Here is a 17,691-nt window from a genome sequence, read left to right as displayed (position 1 = left end):
AAAAGCCTATTGTTGTAGCGGTTTAGTTGCTTATTTGGTTTCTTGTAACATTTAGGTATTTTAGATACTGAAATAATTATTTTCTGCAACTATTACATAACATATGGGACATAATTATGTCCTACAATCCCAGGACATCTGCCATTTGTAATGTATTTTGTCAGGACACAACTGTCCAAAGATGGACTGTCCCTCGCAAAGCGGGACAGATGGTAACCCTACTGCGGACACCAGATTGTTTGGCCTAACACATAGCCACGGTCAGTGCAGGTTTAGAACATTCATTTGTTTCCTAGCTGTGAGTCTTATACCTTTGACACTTTTGTTGTTTGCCTGTTTCTTCTACGAATTACGTTTATTCTACCCTGACGTGACCACTTTAGGCAACTGTTACTTGCAGTATGGTACATAGTTATTTCCTACAATCACAGGACATTTGGCATTGTATCATTGTTGGTCAGGTCACACCTACACACACATTAATTGTCCCTCACACAGTGAATCAGGGGGTATCCTATTTACGTCAGTGCCTTCATCACCCTTATACCATGTGCCACTATGAGAATGTGTGCAATATATTCTGTCGCTTATTCATGTCGAGACACGTGCGTCACGGGCAGGTGTTTGATCCTGGGTAGTAGGTTCTGCATGACCATCTAGGGCTGGACATTCTCGTGCACCACTACTGCACATTCCAGTTTGTGTCCAGATATCTAAAGCACCGGACTTCATGTTTTCATACCCATTCTAATGTTTACACAGATTACTTATCCCATGAGGGATATCCCAAAAATTGAACAAGACCAAAACAAGACAAATACCGAACATTCTTCTGGTGTTATGAAAATGTGCTGGGGGGTTTACATGCAAGGGATACATAGTTTGCAATCCTGAAACTGCCTAGGGTGACACTACCTACTACATATGCATAGTGTTCACTATGTGTAGATGTGGCTGCACCGAACCAGTAGGCCAAGTATGGCTGGATTTGGTGGACGTTCAGGTATGGGAGCAGGTTGTGCGCTGTGGAGGGGATGCTGGGTAGTCCATTATGCATCCAGGTATGTTGCATTTGATATGGCCAGTTCCATCAGGACCAATCTGTGGGTATGTGCTGGTGACATGTCTATACATTTGTATCGCACATTTTAATATTCATATGTTTGTGGTATTGTGTTCTACAGTATGGCCTGTCTGGTTGTATTGCAGATGTGTATACATGTTTTTGTGTTTCTTTCTGCTTCACCCGGTGCTCCCTCATCCACCTCCGGTTCACCTATTCTGCATGCAACACAGTGTCGCCTTGGAGGATTATACCATTACTCATCCCCCACACACACATATTCCTAAAACTCCATCCATCACTGCTTTGGATGATGGCCCATGACACGGTCAAGGTAACACATTGCATATCCTACATATGTCAGGTACCTGTATAGTTGTGTGGACTACCCTGCCATGTTTGACTTTCCACATGCTATACCTCACACACATAAGTACACGCCCATACTTAACTTTCATGACATGGTTGGTATACCCGGGTAATACCCGTTCAACTGTGACACATCCTGACAAGTTCTGCTTGGACCGCTGATGTGCGAATTTTGGATGACTGTTCAAATCATTGGTAGGATGCCACCTTTTCCTATGTCCAGAATAGGATATATTCCAGACACATATCCGACTGCACTGGACAACATGTACCCACAGTCAACGGTATGGATAATACTGTTCCTTTCAGCCTACATGTTGCCTTATTGTTGTAGCAGTTTATATGCTACTTCTGTTTCGTTTACATGCTTATTCTATTTCCTGTCACATTTGGTATGTGAAATATGGACATACCTATTGTATGTGACTATTACATGCGTTGTGGGATATAATTCGGTCATACGGTCACTAGATATGTACATTTATTGTGTTTTTTGTTATGGACATATCTGCCCAGATGTGTACCCTCCCTCACAATATGGATCAGCTGGTGACCCTGACCATTGGGCTGGACGTACCTATTGGCGGCGTGCTAACATATGATGCGTTTCACTTCCACTTGGTATAACTATCTACACTGCGTTGAACTACGGGCACACGGTTTTCAATGTCATTTGTTCGTGGGATAGGGACCCGTTATTCCCTACTGTGCATTTGTGTTTGCTTCCTCATTTTGTGTTCGCAGGAACTGTCTTGCATGCTTTGCATACGTTTCAGTATCCACTGACACTGACAGATGTGATTACTGTTGCTTGCAAATTGTTATATGCAAGCATTTTAGGTTTCACGTCGACAGCTGACATTTCCACACCTCCGTGTGGCACTTCGACATGCCCTATCCACTCGTGCTCCTTTCCTATGCACGTGGCTGTGGCGGCAGTGCGCCTTCATTAATATGCATTTGGCACTACTGCGCCATCTTCACGCCACACGGTCGGCACAAGCCTAACGCCGGCCTTGCGCCGAGCTTCATGAATCCCAGGGTATATCTCCCACCCTGGAGTATGTTATTCCTGGGAATTAGCAAATATATTATTTGCATGTTTTAAATTGTATAAATACACATTTGGTATTTTGTTGCAAAATGTTTCCTACAGCGGAAATGTAAAGTGAATTTTCAGTGTTAACTCTAAGAACTAGATGACCATACTTGTCATAAGATATACGAAGGACTTGCCATAGAATTCAGAAAAAATTGCCAGGAGTAGTAAGCCCTACCACAAGTGTCCAGCCCTCATGGTGACATTTTCTGATTCAGGAATTGCCCTACCACAGTGACATGCCACAGAGGATGCTAATGCTAATCATGCTACAGGTTAATGAGGCAGTCTGGGGGAGCAGCTAGTGGAATCCCAAAGAAATGCTTGTGGGAAGTGATTTATGTTCGTGAGTGATTCATATGATCAGACATCAGCATAAATTAGTCTAGCTGGTCATGTTAATTAATAAGGCTGAAAGATGGCAGTTACCCATTCAATTCAGTGAGAGACACTGCATTTCAAGTAAGTTAAATTCAGTGGAAAGGCAGTGGTGGGGAGTGTGGATGTATGGATGTGTGTGGCAGTGTGTATGCATGTCTGCAGGGATATGAATGGACTGGAATAACAGTTTGTGTGTGTGTGTGTGTGTGTGTGTGTGTGTGTGTGTGTGTGTGTGTGTGTATGTGTGTGTCTGGGTGATTGCAGTAGGGGAGAAAGGTAGAGGATTGAAAGTGAAGATGTGTGTGTGCGTTTGTGTGTGTGTGTGTGTGTGTGTGTGTGTGTGTGTGTGTGTGTGTGTGTGTGTGTGTGTGTGTGTGAGTCTGTTCAAGTGGGGGTGTGTATGATGTTGAATTATTGTCTTTGTGTATTTGGGGATGTCTGAGAATATGTCTGCATAGGTGACTGCATGTGTAAAGTGGAATGAATGGTGGTGCTAATGCTAATGTGATGTATGGGTCACCAGTGGTAATTACTGAAGAAAGGGGCGTAGGAAAGGGACTGAGAGTGGATATGTGTGTGTGTGTGTGTGTGTGTGTGTGTGTGTGTGTGTGTGTGTGTGTGTGTGGGTGTGGGTGTGTGTGTGTGTGTATGCAAGTGGGTGTGTTTGTGTATGTGTAATGAGGAGGTGCCTATGCCGATGCAATAAATGGGCCACAAGTGGCAATTACTGCAGAAACGTGTTTTTGAGCACTGGCAGTAATAATAGATGATTCAGAGAAATGCAAATTTGCTGGTAATGAAGTCTTTCTCAGTGTGACCCAAACTATCTCTGAGTCATTTTTTTCCAAAACTGCATACACATGACCTACTTGTGATAGACAGTGTACGCAGCCACAGGGGATTTCTCTGAATCCCAGTTTTAGTATACAAAATAAAAATGCAGTTGTACAGCACTTCAGACACAGTAGCTTATACCACTGATGTTCTCTTCAGTGGCCTTTGAGTTCATCTGTGAATGTTCTACCTTTCCTCAAAGATGTATCATGATAAAGCATGCATGTAACTGGTAGTATAATGGTTTTCTTGAAAAAGTGAAGTAAGCGCATTACTTTGAATCAGGTGTACATGCATGTGTTTGCATATGTGCACGTGTGCATGTGTGTCTGTATTAGTGTGCAGACACGAGTGTACGTGCCTGTTTGTATATATGGAAATTCAACAGCAATAAATAAATAATAACACCTTTTGTGCCTATCAGTTTCAAAGTAAGCTGTATGGATTTTTATGTGATACTCATGCTGGACAATGAATGATACAGATGAAGAAGGTATGATATCTATTAGAATCATCATGGGGCAATAGTCATTAATGAAAAGCAAATATGGGTCAAGTTCCCTCCATCCTCTCAGCATCTCATGGGTTTTGTACCTATAAAATGAAAAGTCTGGAAGCCATCTTAATGTTGAGAATAAGCTGACAGAGAAAATCTTTGTAGTTATATTCCCTGTATATTTTTTATATATATCATTGTCTTGTACTGCTATGCTTTTATTTGTAATTTTCAGTTGTGTTTATTTTTTGTGGTACATGTTCCGAATTGCAGCTATTGCACATGCATTTAAAATTTCACACTGAGCTACACAGCATGAAAGTACAGCTGTTTGTATGATAATTACTGGTATAAGGATACACATCTGACATAAGTAAAGACAAATGCATACATCGATGAGTAACAACAGAATAAATAATTTTCTGTTTTGAACTACATCAGCAGCATTTGATTTTGTGAATATAGTTCTTATGGAAAAGTCTAGACTGAAAAAATGGCAAATAATCTTCAATGCTTTTTATTTTCACATGTGGACTTCATGTCATTTAATCTTCTCATTCAGAGCATTGTGTACTAAATAACTTTCCTTTATTTTGGAGATACATTTTTTTCTAATGAAAATAAACCATCTTACTTTCCAACTTTTTTTGCCTTTCTTTACTGCAATTTGCATTAATTCAATTGTTGGCACGTTTTCCATAGTTTGTGCCTTTTCTTTTGACTGCCATTTCCACTTTCCTTTGCCTTAGTTAATACTGATGTCTGTTCCTTGGATCTGATATGTATTATCAAGGACATGGTCACAGAATCATTCTTTCTTAAGATCACCATTTCTAAAATACAGAGGATGGAAGAAGAACCTAACAAATACTGCCAGATAAAACCTTAAAGGGGATAAGTTCGACAGATGTCTAACTTGGCTTGTGAGGATATGAACCTTTGTTAGTTTAAGAACCATGTTGTAATATACTTTACTGTAGAAGCAAATTCATAAATAAATAAATAAACACCTGAGCAGTTGTCATAAACTGTCATGCAGCTATGAAGGCAATCCTCCAAATGACACACGATATAGAAACTGTAATGACTGCATTTGTCAGAAGAACTGTACTGAGGGACAGTATGAAAGGAAGAAAACAGAGTTGATTGTAAGGGGAAATAGGTAGAAATGGAAACTTTCATTAAGGAATGGTCATCATACTTACCTTATCAGTAACTTCACCCACAGATTTCTTCACACGTTTCATTATACGTTTGCATGCAAAACATTTGATCATGGGGCTTTCTTCTTTGAAATTCACCTAGTGCAAAAAATAAATAAATGAAAGAAAGTAAGAACAAAACCGATACACATTTAAGTGTATATGTTTAAGTACTTCCATGTGATGCCAGTTTTACTTTTAAATATATCACTGAAAAGAAAGACATTCTTGGAATTCACTCAAAAGGACACACACAGGTAAGCATGTTTTAGGAAAGTACAATTGTGTAAGCTGAATTTACCATAACAGTAGGTATCCAGGGGCCCCTGGATAATGGCCCTAACAAAGCTTGATCCAGACCTAGAGAAGGACTCAAGTTTATATTGTAAATGTATGCACAGAGGATGCCACAGCACTTTCTAGAATACTTCTAGACTCCAGTATTTTCCAAAGAACCACAGATGACACCAAAGTCCTGGAAGACAGGACATTGACCCTGCACAGAATAGATTTGTTAGGGTGAGTATAACCAAAGGTAATAGGCTTAGACAATGATTTGGAAATAGTCTGTTTTGAAACAGGTTGCCTCTTCTTCTTACCTTCATATATACACTTGATCTGAAGATCTAAGATCAGAGGTATAGTTCTGTCAAGATGTTACCTGAGTTGTCTGTGGACATCCAAAGTGTGGCATATCCTTTTGCACACATTTTTAGATTCAGTAAAGAAAATAGGTAGATGGATAGTTTGGCTTAAAATAAACTTGGATACCACTTTATGCATAAAAAAAGGATTAGTTCTCAGAGAAACCCTGTCCCTATGGAAAATGAGGTAGGGATCACTCACAAAAAGCTTGTAACTCAGATGCCCTTCTTTCAGAGGTCAGAGCAATCAATAAAACTGTTTTCCATGTTAAGAATCTCAGGTTAGTAAGCTTAGCTGGTTCACATGGAACAAATGTTAACTTCTCTAACACAAAATTAAGATCCCAAGGAGGGCCACAAGTTTACTTGATTGCCTCTTATACAAAATTCCTTTCAATTAGATTTTAACATGAGACTGCCTTGAAACAGGAGGTCCTATATGGGCAGACAGGATGAAATGGCCAATACATGAACCTTGATAGAGGAATAAGAAAGGCCATATAACAGTAACTCATACAGATATTGTAATGCCAGAGAACAACTAACCCTGAATATTGTTTACACTAAGCAGAAAACCCTTTCTATTTGCTTATACATGCTTTTTTGGTAGCTGGCTTTCTTACCTCTATTAGCATCTTCTGCATGTCCTCAGTAAGCAGGTACCTAAAAGGAATTATGACCTTCTAATCCATGCAGTCAGTTGAAAATGATTGATGTCAGAGTGTACCAAATACCTTTGGTTTTTGTGTGAGTAGATTCATTCTGTGAGGAAACATATGGTAATTGCCCCTGGCTATTTTTGAAAGAATGGAGAACTACATTTGCTTAGGCCAGAAGAGAGTCACTACAATGATCTTGGGAGATCACCTCTGAATCTTTAGAAGTACCCTAGATATTAGTGGAAAGGGTGGAAACAAATGCAGGAGCATTCTGTCCAAACAAAAGGCATCTGTCTCCCAGGCCTTCTTACATAGAGTCCTGAAACAAAATCTTGCCAGTTGATTGTTCAAAGAGAAGGCAAAAAAGGTCTACCTGAGGATCTCCCCATAGATGGATCAAATGATGTAAGAGCCCCTGATCTAGTTTCCATTTGTGAGGGTCTGCTCTGGTCCTTCTCAGCTTGTGCATTAGCCCACTATGCCACTCAGCTTTATGTGTGACATGTGTATGTGCCACACAATTTTGCTCTGACTGAATATAGAATGTTTGTAGAGTGAGATTGTGCTGTGAAGCTATATCCCAAGGTAACGTGACCAGTCTGCAAAGGAAAACCTGGTTCCGCCCTGCTTGTTGATGTACTGATGTATCACGAAACTGTGGTATCATCTGAAACCACTTTGAAGAGGTCCCAGGAACCGAAGCTGGATCCGAGAGTTGCATACCTTAACCAGGGCAAGTATCTCCTACATATTTATATGTTTGCATCTGTTTTTGGTGTCCCACACCTTTGTAATTTTATTCCTCCTGAAACTGTTCTACAAGGAAAGTCTGAAGTGTCTTTGGTGGTTGCCTTTTTTGGAGCAGGAAGGGAAAAGGGGAGACCTGGATTTAAGAGTATCTGTTGCTTCCACCAAAATATTGCTCTTTTGACAAACCCCAGCAATGGGATTTCAAAAGATAAAAGGTGTTGATGCTAGGGCTAAAGAGATTTCACATACCACTATGTCTTTCACATATGGAGTGTTGTCAGTGCTATCATGAGAATATTAGATGGCATGAGACCACAAATAGTAAGGTAGTCCCTTGCAGTGGCAGAAGTCTGAGTGGAAAACATTGGAAACAGATCTAAGTAAGGATCTGTTTTTCCTGTGGAAGAAAAGCTCTTTGAATGGAGGAATCTACTTGACATTCTAGGGACAATCCTGAATGACAGAGTGAAGAAATACTTTTGACTGTTTTCTTGAAATCCCAGGGTGTGTAAGAGATTTATCATCCAAGAGAAAGATTCCTGACACTTTGAAAAAGACTGCAGAGATAAGCAAGTTATATAAATATGATAAAATGTGTTGTAGTGGATAGTCCAATGGTTAAGGTAGAGAACTGAGAATGTGATCCAGGCATACAAAATGTTAAGGAATGTCTGAAGACTGGATGAATAAGGATGTGATGATAAGCATCTTATAAGTCTAGTGTTACCAGAAAACATGAAAGAGGAAGAATTAACAACATTTGATGTGACATAATTTTAAATTAAGGCACTATCACAAACAGTTTTAAGAAGGAAAGATCCAGATCTGGTTTCCAAGCATTTTCTTTCCTTGGCACTAGGAACATCCTTGAATAAAAACCCTTCTCAACTTTGAAAGATGGAACTGGTTCTATAAGTTCTTGGGACTGCATGTGATGAAGAACAGGAAAAACCAAAAAAGTCTGATCTGGAGGATAAGGAATGACCCCCTGTAAAAGAAGAATTTCCTCCCACTATCTTCTGTAATTTTGATGAAAGATATTCAGAACTCACTTGTATGAAGCAATCTGTTGCCAAAGAGAAAAATGGAGATTAAGATTTTCTAGAAGAAAAAGGGGGCCAGGGTGCAAGTTGGTCACAAGGCCCCTATAACAGTTATTCAGACATATTGGACTGCCCGTGGTTTTGGGAGTTAGAGACTTCTTTTTGGAACTCCCTTGAATTCTTTCATAAACATCCATTTACTTGAATTCTGTTAAGTCTATTTTGTTTTCTGCCAAAATGGAGAGGAGAAAGAAAATTTCTTGGACAATTTGGAAAATGAGAGTAACTTACTTCTTTCATCAAACATTTGATCACCTCAAGGTGGCCCATGGAAGAATTCAAAATCACATTTTGACATCATCTGGAATGTTTGGAGATTGCAGCCATGCAAACTTCCTTAAAACAGTACCAGTGGCCATAGCCCTAGAAAAAGTATCACACACACATTTTGCAAAGAATGAGTATTGACCTGTGAAAAGTGCAAAAGAAGAAACTAAGTTATTTAAAGCATTTTTCTTCACAAGAAGAAATTGCAGATAAAACACTCCTCAAACTGTCATAATTTGTCAGAACAAACTTTAACATAGCCTGACAGTTCAAAATTTTGAAAACCAAACCTGAAGAAATATATACTTTCCCCCATACCTATCAATAATTTTCCCAACTTTATCCAAAAGAGTAGGATTGGAATTTACTAACTGCTTAGTAGCAAGGGGATCAATCAAGGATATAGCTGCTGGGTCAGCTTTGGGAATAGTGTATAAAATTTTAAAAGACTGAGGACTTGTATATATATTCTATTTGCCTTTTAAAAGGCAACTGGCTGACTAACAGGAAAATTGCTGGCAGAAACACGCACATCCTCTTAAGCTAAAAGAACAGAAGGAATAGGTGTAGATTCTGGTAAATCATTCTGCAAAACCTATAGTGTTTTCTGAGGGAATGAGAAACCTCAGTGTTCTCCCAGTGAAAATGCTTGCACATTACATCAGTAGTCTCAGAAAAAAGAAACCCTCACAGGGAGAATCAGAAACTGAGATCTCCTCTGAGTCTGAATCAGAAGTCTGAGGAAAACAAAACTCTGAATCCATCCCTGCATTTTCTTGTTCAGATTCAGAATCTTGAATCTCTTCCAGAAAAGAAGAATCTTGTTGTCTTTTACCAGAAACACAATCAATAGCCTGAATTAAACCCTGAGCTAGACCTAGTAAACTACTCATGTCTAAAGAAATTTGAGGAGGAGTGGATACATGCTTGGTTTTTGGTTTCTTTTTGACAAACAAAGTGGGCCAGCTGTGTTAGTAATGGCAGAAGCTGCTTCCTCAGGGATGGGCACAGCTTTCTGGCACAACAGGGAAAGCTTCCCTATTCCATCTCCCAAGACTGACAAGAGTGGCTCTCCCTAGCACACTGAGGGGACTACAACAGTTGCAGAGGACATGGCAAATCCCAAAAAGGGAAGGCATCTCTGATCAGTATTAGCAAGAAACTTCAATCCCTCATAAAATCATCAAAGGCCAGTTTCAAAAGAAAAATTTCCCTAGACACTAAAGATAATCGCAAGGCCTTCTTTAGTTATGTCAGGAACATGGGCGGAAACTCCCAGATATGCTCTGAATTGTTGCATAACGGTACAAAATATACCGAACCTACAGACATAGCCAACATCCTGGCAGACAGATTCAGCACAAACTCCCCCCCCCTTCCCCCCCAAAGGAGCAAATGCCTATCCCTCCCTGACATCACAGATGCACAGGTGAAAGCTGCCCTCTCCAAAGCAAAAAACACAGCATCTATGGGACCGGACGGTGTCCCAGGCTGTGTCTTACACGAGCTCCAAGAAGAACTGAACACTCACATTAAGTCACCGTTCAAACATAGCCTTACTACAGGATATGTACCCAAAGAATGGCGTACAGCTACAGTGGTCCCACTCCACAAAGGTGGTGCCACAATGGACCCCGGAAACTATCGCCCCATAAGCCTGACTAGTCTGGTCTGTAAAGCTATGGAGCGTATTATCATGGAACTCATAAACAAAGGCATTGGGAGCCTCCAGACACTGGACCCTACCCAGTTCGGCTTTGTTAAGGGCAGATCTTGCCTCTTAAACCTAGTTGATTTCTTTGAAACAGTTACCAAAGCCATAGATGAGGGCAAGGTAGTCCACACAGCCTACCTGGACCTCGCAAAAGCCTTCAACACAATACCCCACTCGGGCATCATAAATAAGCTTACCAGCTTAAATATCAACCCCTATATCACAAGATGGGTTGCAAACTGGCTCAGAGATAGAAGCCACATGGTCAGAATTGCAGGTGCCATGTCCGAATCCAAACCAGTTACAAGTGGCGTCCCACAGGGCTCAGTTCTGGGACCTCTCTTGTTTGGTATATACTTCTCTGAGGTTCACGCTAACACAGGGGGATTATGGCTGACAAAGTTCAGAGATGACTGCAAACTGGGGGCCATAATCGAATCTCCAGCTGACACAAGCATCCTCCAAAAGGGTCTCACAGAGACGGATGCTTGGTGCCAGAGCCACGGCCTCAAGCTAAATGCTAAAAAGTGCATAGTCATCCCCTTTGGGAAAAACAAGGTGCCCACAAATTACCACATAGGTGATAATCCATTAAGTACGGAAGAAGTAATTAGAAATTTGGGGATCAACGTAGATAGTAATCTCTCCTTTGATAATCACGTTGCCAAAGTGGTTAGAAAGACCTTCTATATAACCCACATTATCATGAAAGGGTTCGCATCTAGATCAAGAGAGGTCATTGTGCCCCTCTACTCGTCACTCATCAGGCCCATAATTGAATACAATGCCCCTTTTGGGATATACCTTACCCGACACCTGCAGCAACTGGAGAGACCCCAAAAGTACCTCACCCAGAGGATCACGGGCTACAAACAGATGTCCTATGCAGCTCGACTAAAGAAACTCCAGCTCTACTCAGTTGCTTACTGCCTACTCAGAGGCGATCTATGCCTGACGTACAAAGCCATGTCGAACCCAGAATTAATGGACATGCTCCACCTCAAAAAATCCAAGTCCCTTAGAGCTACATGCTCCAGGGACCTACACCTCAGCACAAAAATAAATAGGACATGCTGGAGGGACAGATTCATTTCCCAGAGGCTTCCCTCTCTCTGGAATAGAATGCCAATTCATGTTAGACATAGCCCCTCGCTGACCTTCTTCAAGCGAAATTTGGACGCGTGGATGGGAAATTGCAAATTCACCCCTGGGATCTCCCCTGTGTCCCTGCTAGACAGAGGCACAGTAAACTAATCTTAAAAGGGAACCTTCTCTGACCTACTTTACAGAGGCACAGTAGGCTAATCTAATAGGGAGGCGGAAGCCAAATACACTCTGGCTAGGCTTATAAATGCTCTAGGGCAGATAGCCTAGCATCTACCTATGAACCTATCTACCTATGAACCTATGGCTAACTTCTGGGCCATAGTGGCTGTATGTGCTACACCAGAGGGATTTGGGGAAATAGATGAGTGGTCTGAGGAAAAACAAAAAGCCACAGCAGTCACTCACCTGTGGCTGAGGCAAATTGCTAGCCTGCTATGGTGGCAAAGGTTGTTTGCTTAACTTTTTTCTTTTTTGTGGCTGGAAGAAGGGCTGACCATGGGCCTGGTGGTCTGTTCCATGGTCAAGGTGAAAATGGTGGCTCTAGCCTGTGAAGGACAAGCAGCAAATGCCAGTAAAACTACCAGTCCCTAAAAGTTACTTTTTCGACAGGAAAAAAACATAGTAAAAACTACTTTCAAATACCATGCCATCCCTGCCAAGGAAAAATGAGATCAATTTCTCACAGAAAGTATATTTTCAGTTAGTTAACATTACTTTTAAACTTGATAGAAAAAAAACAAGTGCTTTGTTTAAAAGTTTGTTACAGTCTCAAGACAGTTAAAAAACAACACTCCTAGCTTTAAATAACTTTTTTGAAGAAGAAAGTAATAAAACATCAATAAATTTAAGAAAATTGAAGTTTTTCCCCCCAAAGGGAACTTATCTGCTCAACGAAGGAAGGAAGAAGCCGACCGCCAATCCTCAAGAGCCTCAGAGGAGTGTATTCTTTTGCAATAGTAAAGCTCTAAAGGGCTTCACACCCAAACTTGTCTTTTAGTCAGCTCAACTCAAGATGCTTGACAGTTTAGGTGCATGACACATATCTTGAAGCTTCAGAAGCTGGCTGGACATTATATTCTTGGAGGATATAACCCTTATAGCTAAGGCTATTGCAGTAGTGATCAATATGATGAACATCTGTCTAATACTCAGAGAGGAACTATCATTTGCATCTTGCTTTTTTCTAGGTAAAGTACCACTTCAAATAATTACAGTATTTCATTAAATTCACCATTAGTGCTTGTTGATTCATTTTACACATTTCTTCTCTCCTGATATTAACTTTGCATTTATTGAAAATTAAAGAAATACAAACATCAATACATACATTAAAAAAATAATACAAGCAGTATGGGTACATTTGAAGCAATATATATGATGAAAATTAAAATATAAATTCAGTTGCAAAACTGGATTCAAAACTATTGTAATAAAAAGTAAAAACTATAGTTTAATGTATCTGTCATAAGAAGAGTCTCAAAGTAGTCTTTACATGGGGTAGCACATACATATTGTATACCTTTTATGATAAACTTTCTTTGGGTTGATAAAGTACAACATTGATTAGATGTTTTCAAATGCCACATCAGTTTAATTGCATTATCTGGCCACTGATTAGAAGTGGCATTCCCAGGACTTCTCTATATTTAGGTAATTTAATATTTAGGACACATGGTTATAAACTGATATGGTCTGCATAGGTTCAGTATTAAAATATGCCATATAAAAGCATACTGTAGCAAAGGCCTGCAGAACAGTTAGAAATTTGGTAGTCTATTGATCAGATGAACTCACGACTCTCATTTTATGCCAGATCAACTAATATGAAAGGACAATCACTGAGTTCTAAGCATGTTCTTTAAAGATTTATGTTGTTATGAATCATAAACATGAAAACTGGCTGGTAATAAATGCCCTCAGGCTGATCATTAAATTCATTCTCCTCTCCAACAATACGTTGATCATAAATATGACAAAACAGGCAACTTCCATATCTGTCACACAGCACTTTGGTTTTGAGAAAGAAGTGTAGCTTGACTGTTTTTTAGCATCAAACCTTTATTTGAAAACTTATATAATTATCACCTCAGAAGCTAAATTTCTATCAGACTGCTAGAAAGATATCTGACAACTTGCTAAAGTATATGCAATTCCTGTTCTACAGATATTCCACTTCCAGAATGAATATATACCTAGTCTATCATTTATTATAATGCATCTGAACAATCTTTATGGCCTAAATTAAGTAATGTAATTTCTTACTGTTTTTCAAAATTAGGTGGACTGAGACTAACCTCTTGTCTTCTATTATTCTCTGTTAAAACATATCGGTTACAATACAGTCAGCACCCACTGTTGGTAGATTTTTAACACAAGCAGCTTTACAAATACATTTTTCAATACTAGCATCTGTACAAATCAGTTTGATATACAAATAACATATAATTCTTTACAAAATTCCAGCTAGCTGTGCTGGCATATGTTACACATCTACTGCTCTACTTCTCCTGGTATAGCTGGCAATATCTCACATCATCACAGATGGGTCCTAAGTTGAATCTTGCTTTGATCCTGCTGGGGATCTCTCCTTCTCTAAGGATAAAATGATCCCATGGTATTTATCTTCTAAGTCTGCTAGGTTTCCCCATTCTGTGTCTATAGTGGGGCTGAATCCTGACACAACCTTGCAGGTAGAAACCTTCTTTTCTAGGGAAAAAAACACCCTTATCTGCATCTAAGATGGCCACTCTTACAACACTGAGAGCTGACACCTGAAGAGTGGACATCAAAGGTGTGTATTTGGGAGACAAATTAATGAAAAGAGATCCCTAAGTGAGCAAAGCTAGGATGATGTAAGTATCACTACCCACACCATCCCATTCATCCATAGGTTCATAGGTTCGTACTAGGCTATCTGCCCTAGGGCATTTATAAGCCTAGCCAGAGTGTGTGTGGCTTTCACCACCCCTTATGATGAGAATACTACGCCCTTTTAGGGTTTAGTTTACCATGCCTCTGTCTAGTAGTGACACAGAGATGACCCCCGGGGTAAACCTACGATCTCCCATCCACTCATTGAGATTTCTCTTGAATAGAGTCAGTGAGGGGCTCTGCCTAACATGGACTGGGATTCTGTTCCAGAGTGTAGGGAGCCTCTGGGTTATGAATCTGTCCCTTCAGCACGTCCTATTTATTTCTGTGTTGAGGTTTAAGTCTCTTGTTCTCGTGGCTCTGATGGATTTGGATTTTCTGAGGTGGAGCATGTCCATTAATTCCGGATTGGACATGGCCTTGTACGTCAGGCACAGATCACCTCTGAGTAGGCGGTATGCGACTGAATAGAGCTGGAGTTTTTCAGTCGGGCAGCATATGACATATGTTTAAGACCCTTTATCCTCTTGGTGAGGAACTTTTGGGGTCTTTCCAACTGCTGCAGGTGTCGGGTGAGATACATCCCAAATGGGGCATTGTACTCAATCATTGGCCTGATAAGTGAAGAGTACAGGGGCACAATGACCTCTCTTGATCTAGATGTGAAACCCTTCATGATAAGGTGGGCAATATAGAAGGTCTTCCTAACCACTTTGGCAATATGAGTGTCAAATGAGAGGTTACTGTCAACCTGGGTCCCTAGGTCCCTGATTACCTCTTCCGTACTTAATGGATTACCACCTATGTGGTAATTTGTCGATACCTTGTTTTTCCCAAAGGGTATGACTATACATTTTTTGGCGTTCAGCTTAAGGCCATGGCTCTGGCACCAATTATCCATTTCTATGAGGCCTCTCTGAAGGATGTTTGTGTCCGCTGTAGTATCAATTATGGCGCCCAGTTTGCAGTCATCTGCGAACTTTGTCAGCCACAATCCTCCTATATTTGCCTGTACCTCGGAAAAATAAATGCCGAACAAGAGGGGTCCCAGGACTGAGCCCTGTGGGACACCGCTTGTGACTGGCTTAGAGTCTGACATAGCTCCAGCAACTCTGACCCTGTGAGTTCTGTCCTTGAGCCAGTTTGTAACCCATCTTGTGACATATGGGTTTACATTTAAGCTGGTGAGTTTGTCTATGATGCCCGAGTGGGGTATTGTGTCAAAGGCTTTTGCAAGGTCAAGGTAGGCTGTGTGAACTGCCTTACCCTCATCAATGGCCTTAGTGACTGTTTCAAAAATGTCAACCAAGTTCAAAAGGCAGGATCTGCCCTTGACAAAGCCAAATTGGGTAGGATCCAATGTCTGTAGGTCCCCAATGTCTTTGTTTATGAGTTCCATAATGATCCTCTCCATAGCTTTGCAGACCAGGCTCGTCAAGCTTATGGGGCGGTAATTTCCAGGGTCTGTAGAAGCACCGCCTTTGTGAAGTGGGACCACTGTTGCCATACGCCACTCTTTGGGTATGTATCCTGTAGTAAGGCTAAGATTAAACAGCAGCCTTATGTGTGGGTTTAGTTCCTCTTGGAGTTCATGTAGCACACAACCCAGGACACCATCCGGTCCCATTGATGCTGTGTTTTTAGCTTTAGAGAGGGCGGCTCTCACCTGGGCATCTGAGATGTTAGGGAGGCTACACTCTGCTGGGATAGTTATTTCTCCTTTTGGGGGAGAGGGGGAGGAGAAATTTGCACTGAACCTGTCTGCCAGAATGTTGGCAATGTCAGTGGGTTCAGTGTATTTTGTGTCATTTTGGACTAACTCTGTGCGTATTTGGGAGTTTCCACCCAGGTTTCTAACATAGCTAAAGAAGGCCTTGTGATTGTCTTTTGTGTCTTTTGCGATTTTTCTCTCAAAGTTGGCCTTGGATGATTTTATGAGTGATCGTAGTTTTTTGCTAGTACTGATCAGAGATGCCTTCCCTTTTAGTGATTTTGCTCTGTCATGTAGTAGCTTCCTCCTCCTGTTGTAAAGTTTGTTTATGGCTGGGGTCCACCAGACCGGGTGCCTGCCTTTGGGGGAATGGGTCTTGGTTTTATTTGGGATTGCATGATCCATGCATTCTTGAAGGTGCCCATAGAAGGCATTTGCAAAGGATTCAGCAGTGTGGGTTGTGGTTTCCACTGGCCCAGGGGCCTTGAAGGATACCACTTCAGTCTTAAGAAGTGTGAATTTGGTTTTTGAGAAGTTCTTCACTGTGGTTTTTTGTGCAGGGGGGGGGGGGGGGATGTGGATTTCCAGTGAGATTAATTTATGGTCTGATCTTACCAAAGAGGGATATACTTCCGGTGTGGAGCATTTTGTCCCCATGTTTGTGATGATCAGGTCTAGTATATTGTCTCCTCTTGTGGGAATGGTGACTAGTTGTTCCATTGCATTTGAGTTTATGAGCAACAGTAGAGCGGGCATCATACATGAACAAATGTCTGTACGTTACCACTCTGTGATCTGCAATTGGTTCAAGTGCTATAATAGACAGAAAATAAATAAACATGTTTCAGTTGTTTTTGTGGCAACACACTTTCACAAAATGTCAGAAATAATGCTTTATGTGTGTGTGTGTGTGTGTGTGTGTGTGTGTGTGTGTGTGTGTGTGTGTGTGTGTGTGTGTGTGTGTGTGCGTGTGTGGGGGGGGGTGTCTACCTCACACACCTACCAGCATGTGATCCCACATCATTTTACACACACACATGCGCGCACACACACACACACACACACACACACACACACACACACACACACACACACACACACACACACACACACACCAACTAAATAGACCTTAGATAAAGAGTGTGGTAAAAACATTTATCCCGTACACTGCAGATATTTTTCATCTACACTTGAAGTCTATCATTACATGTTTATCTATACTCTTGATGAATTACCAGCTACATCATTGTCATCCATTAACCCTACTAGAATCTCTCTAATGCTGACATTTTTTTTTACTTTAGTGACTGTCAGAGGGAGCAGATCAAAAAAGCTGTTGTATGCAGATATGTGGCATTACAAGCAGACTTTGAACAGAAACTTTATCAAATGACAAGCTAACTCAATGCAAAACTGAAAAC

At 40.8% G+C, this 17,691-nt stretch overlaps 1 protein-coding gene across 1 annotated transcript in view; it reads right to left on the bottom strand.

The window, feature by feature from the left end:
* The window catches only part of LOC122810946 (pulmonary surfactant-associated protein B-like), a 189,335-nt gene that overhangs the window by 134,546 nt on the left and 37,098 nt on the right, over positions 1 to 17,691 (bottom strand). Inside the window, exon 3 of the mRNA XM_044082475.1 lies at positions 5,448 to 5,543. Within this exon, the coding sequence (XP_043938410.1) occupies positions 5,448 to 5,543 (96 nt within the window). The remainder of the gene's footprint in view (positions 1 to 5,447; positions 5,544 to 17,691) is intronic.

The sequence above is a fragment of the Protopterus annectens genome, chromosome 9.part0, assembly GCF_019279795.1.
Source record: "Protopterus annectens isolate FY-2018-M chromosome 9.part0, PAN1.0, whole genome shotgun sequence".
Taxonomy (NCBI): domain Eukaryota; kingdom Metazoa; phylum Chordata; order Ceratodontiformes; family Protopteridae; genus Protopterus; species Protopterus annectens.
Note: the sequence above shows the minus strand (reverse complement) of the source record. Positions and strands in the feature narration are given on the sequence as shown.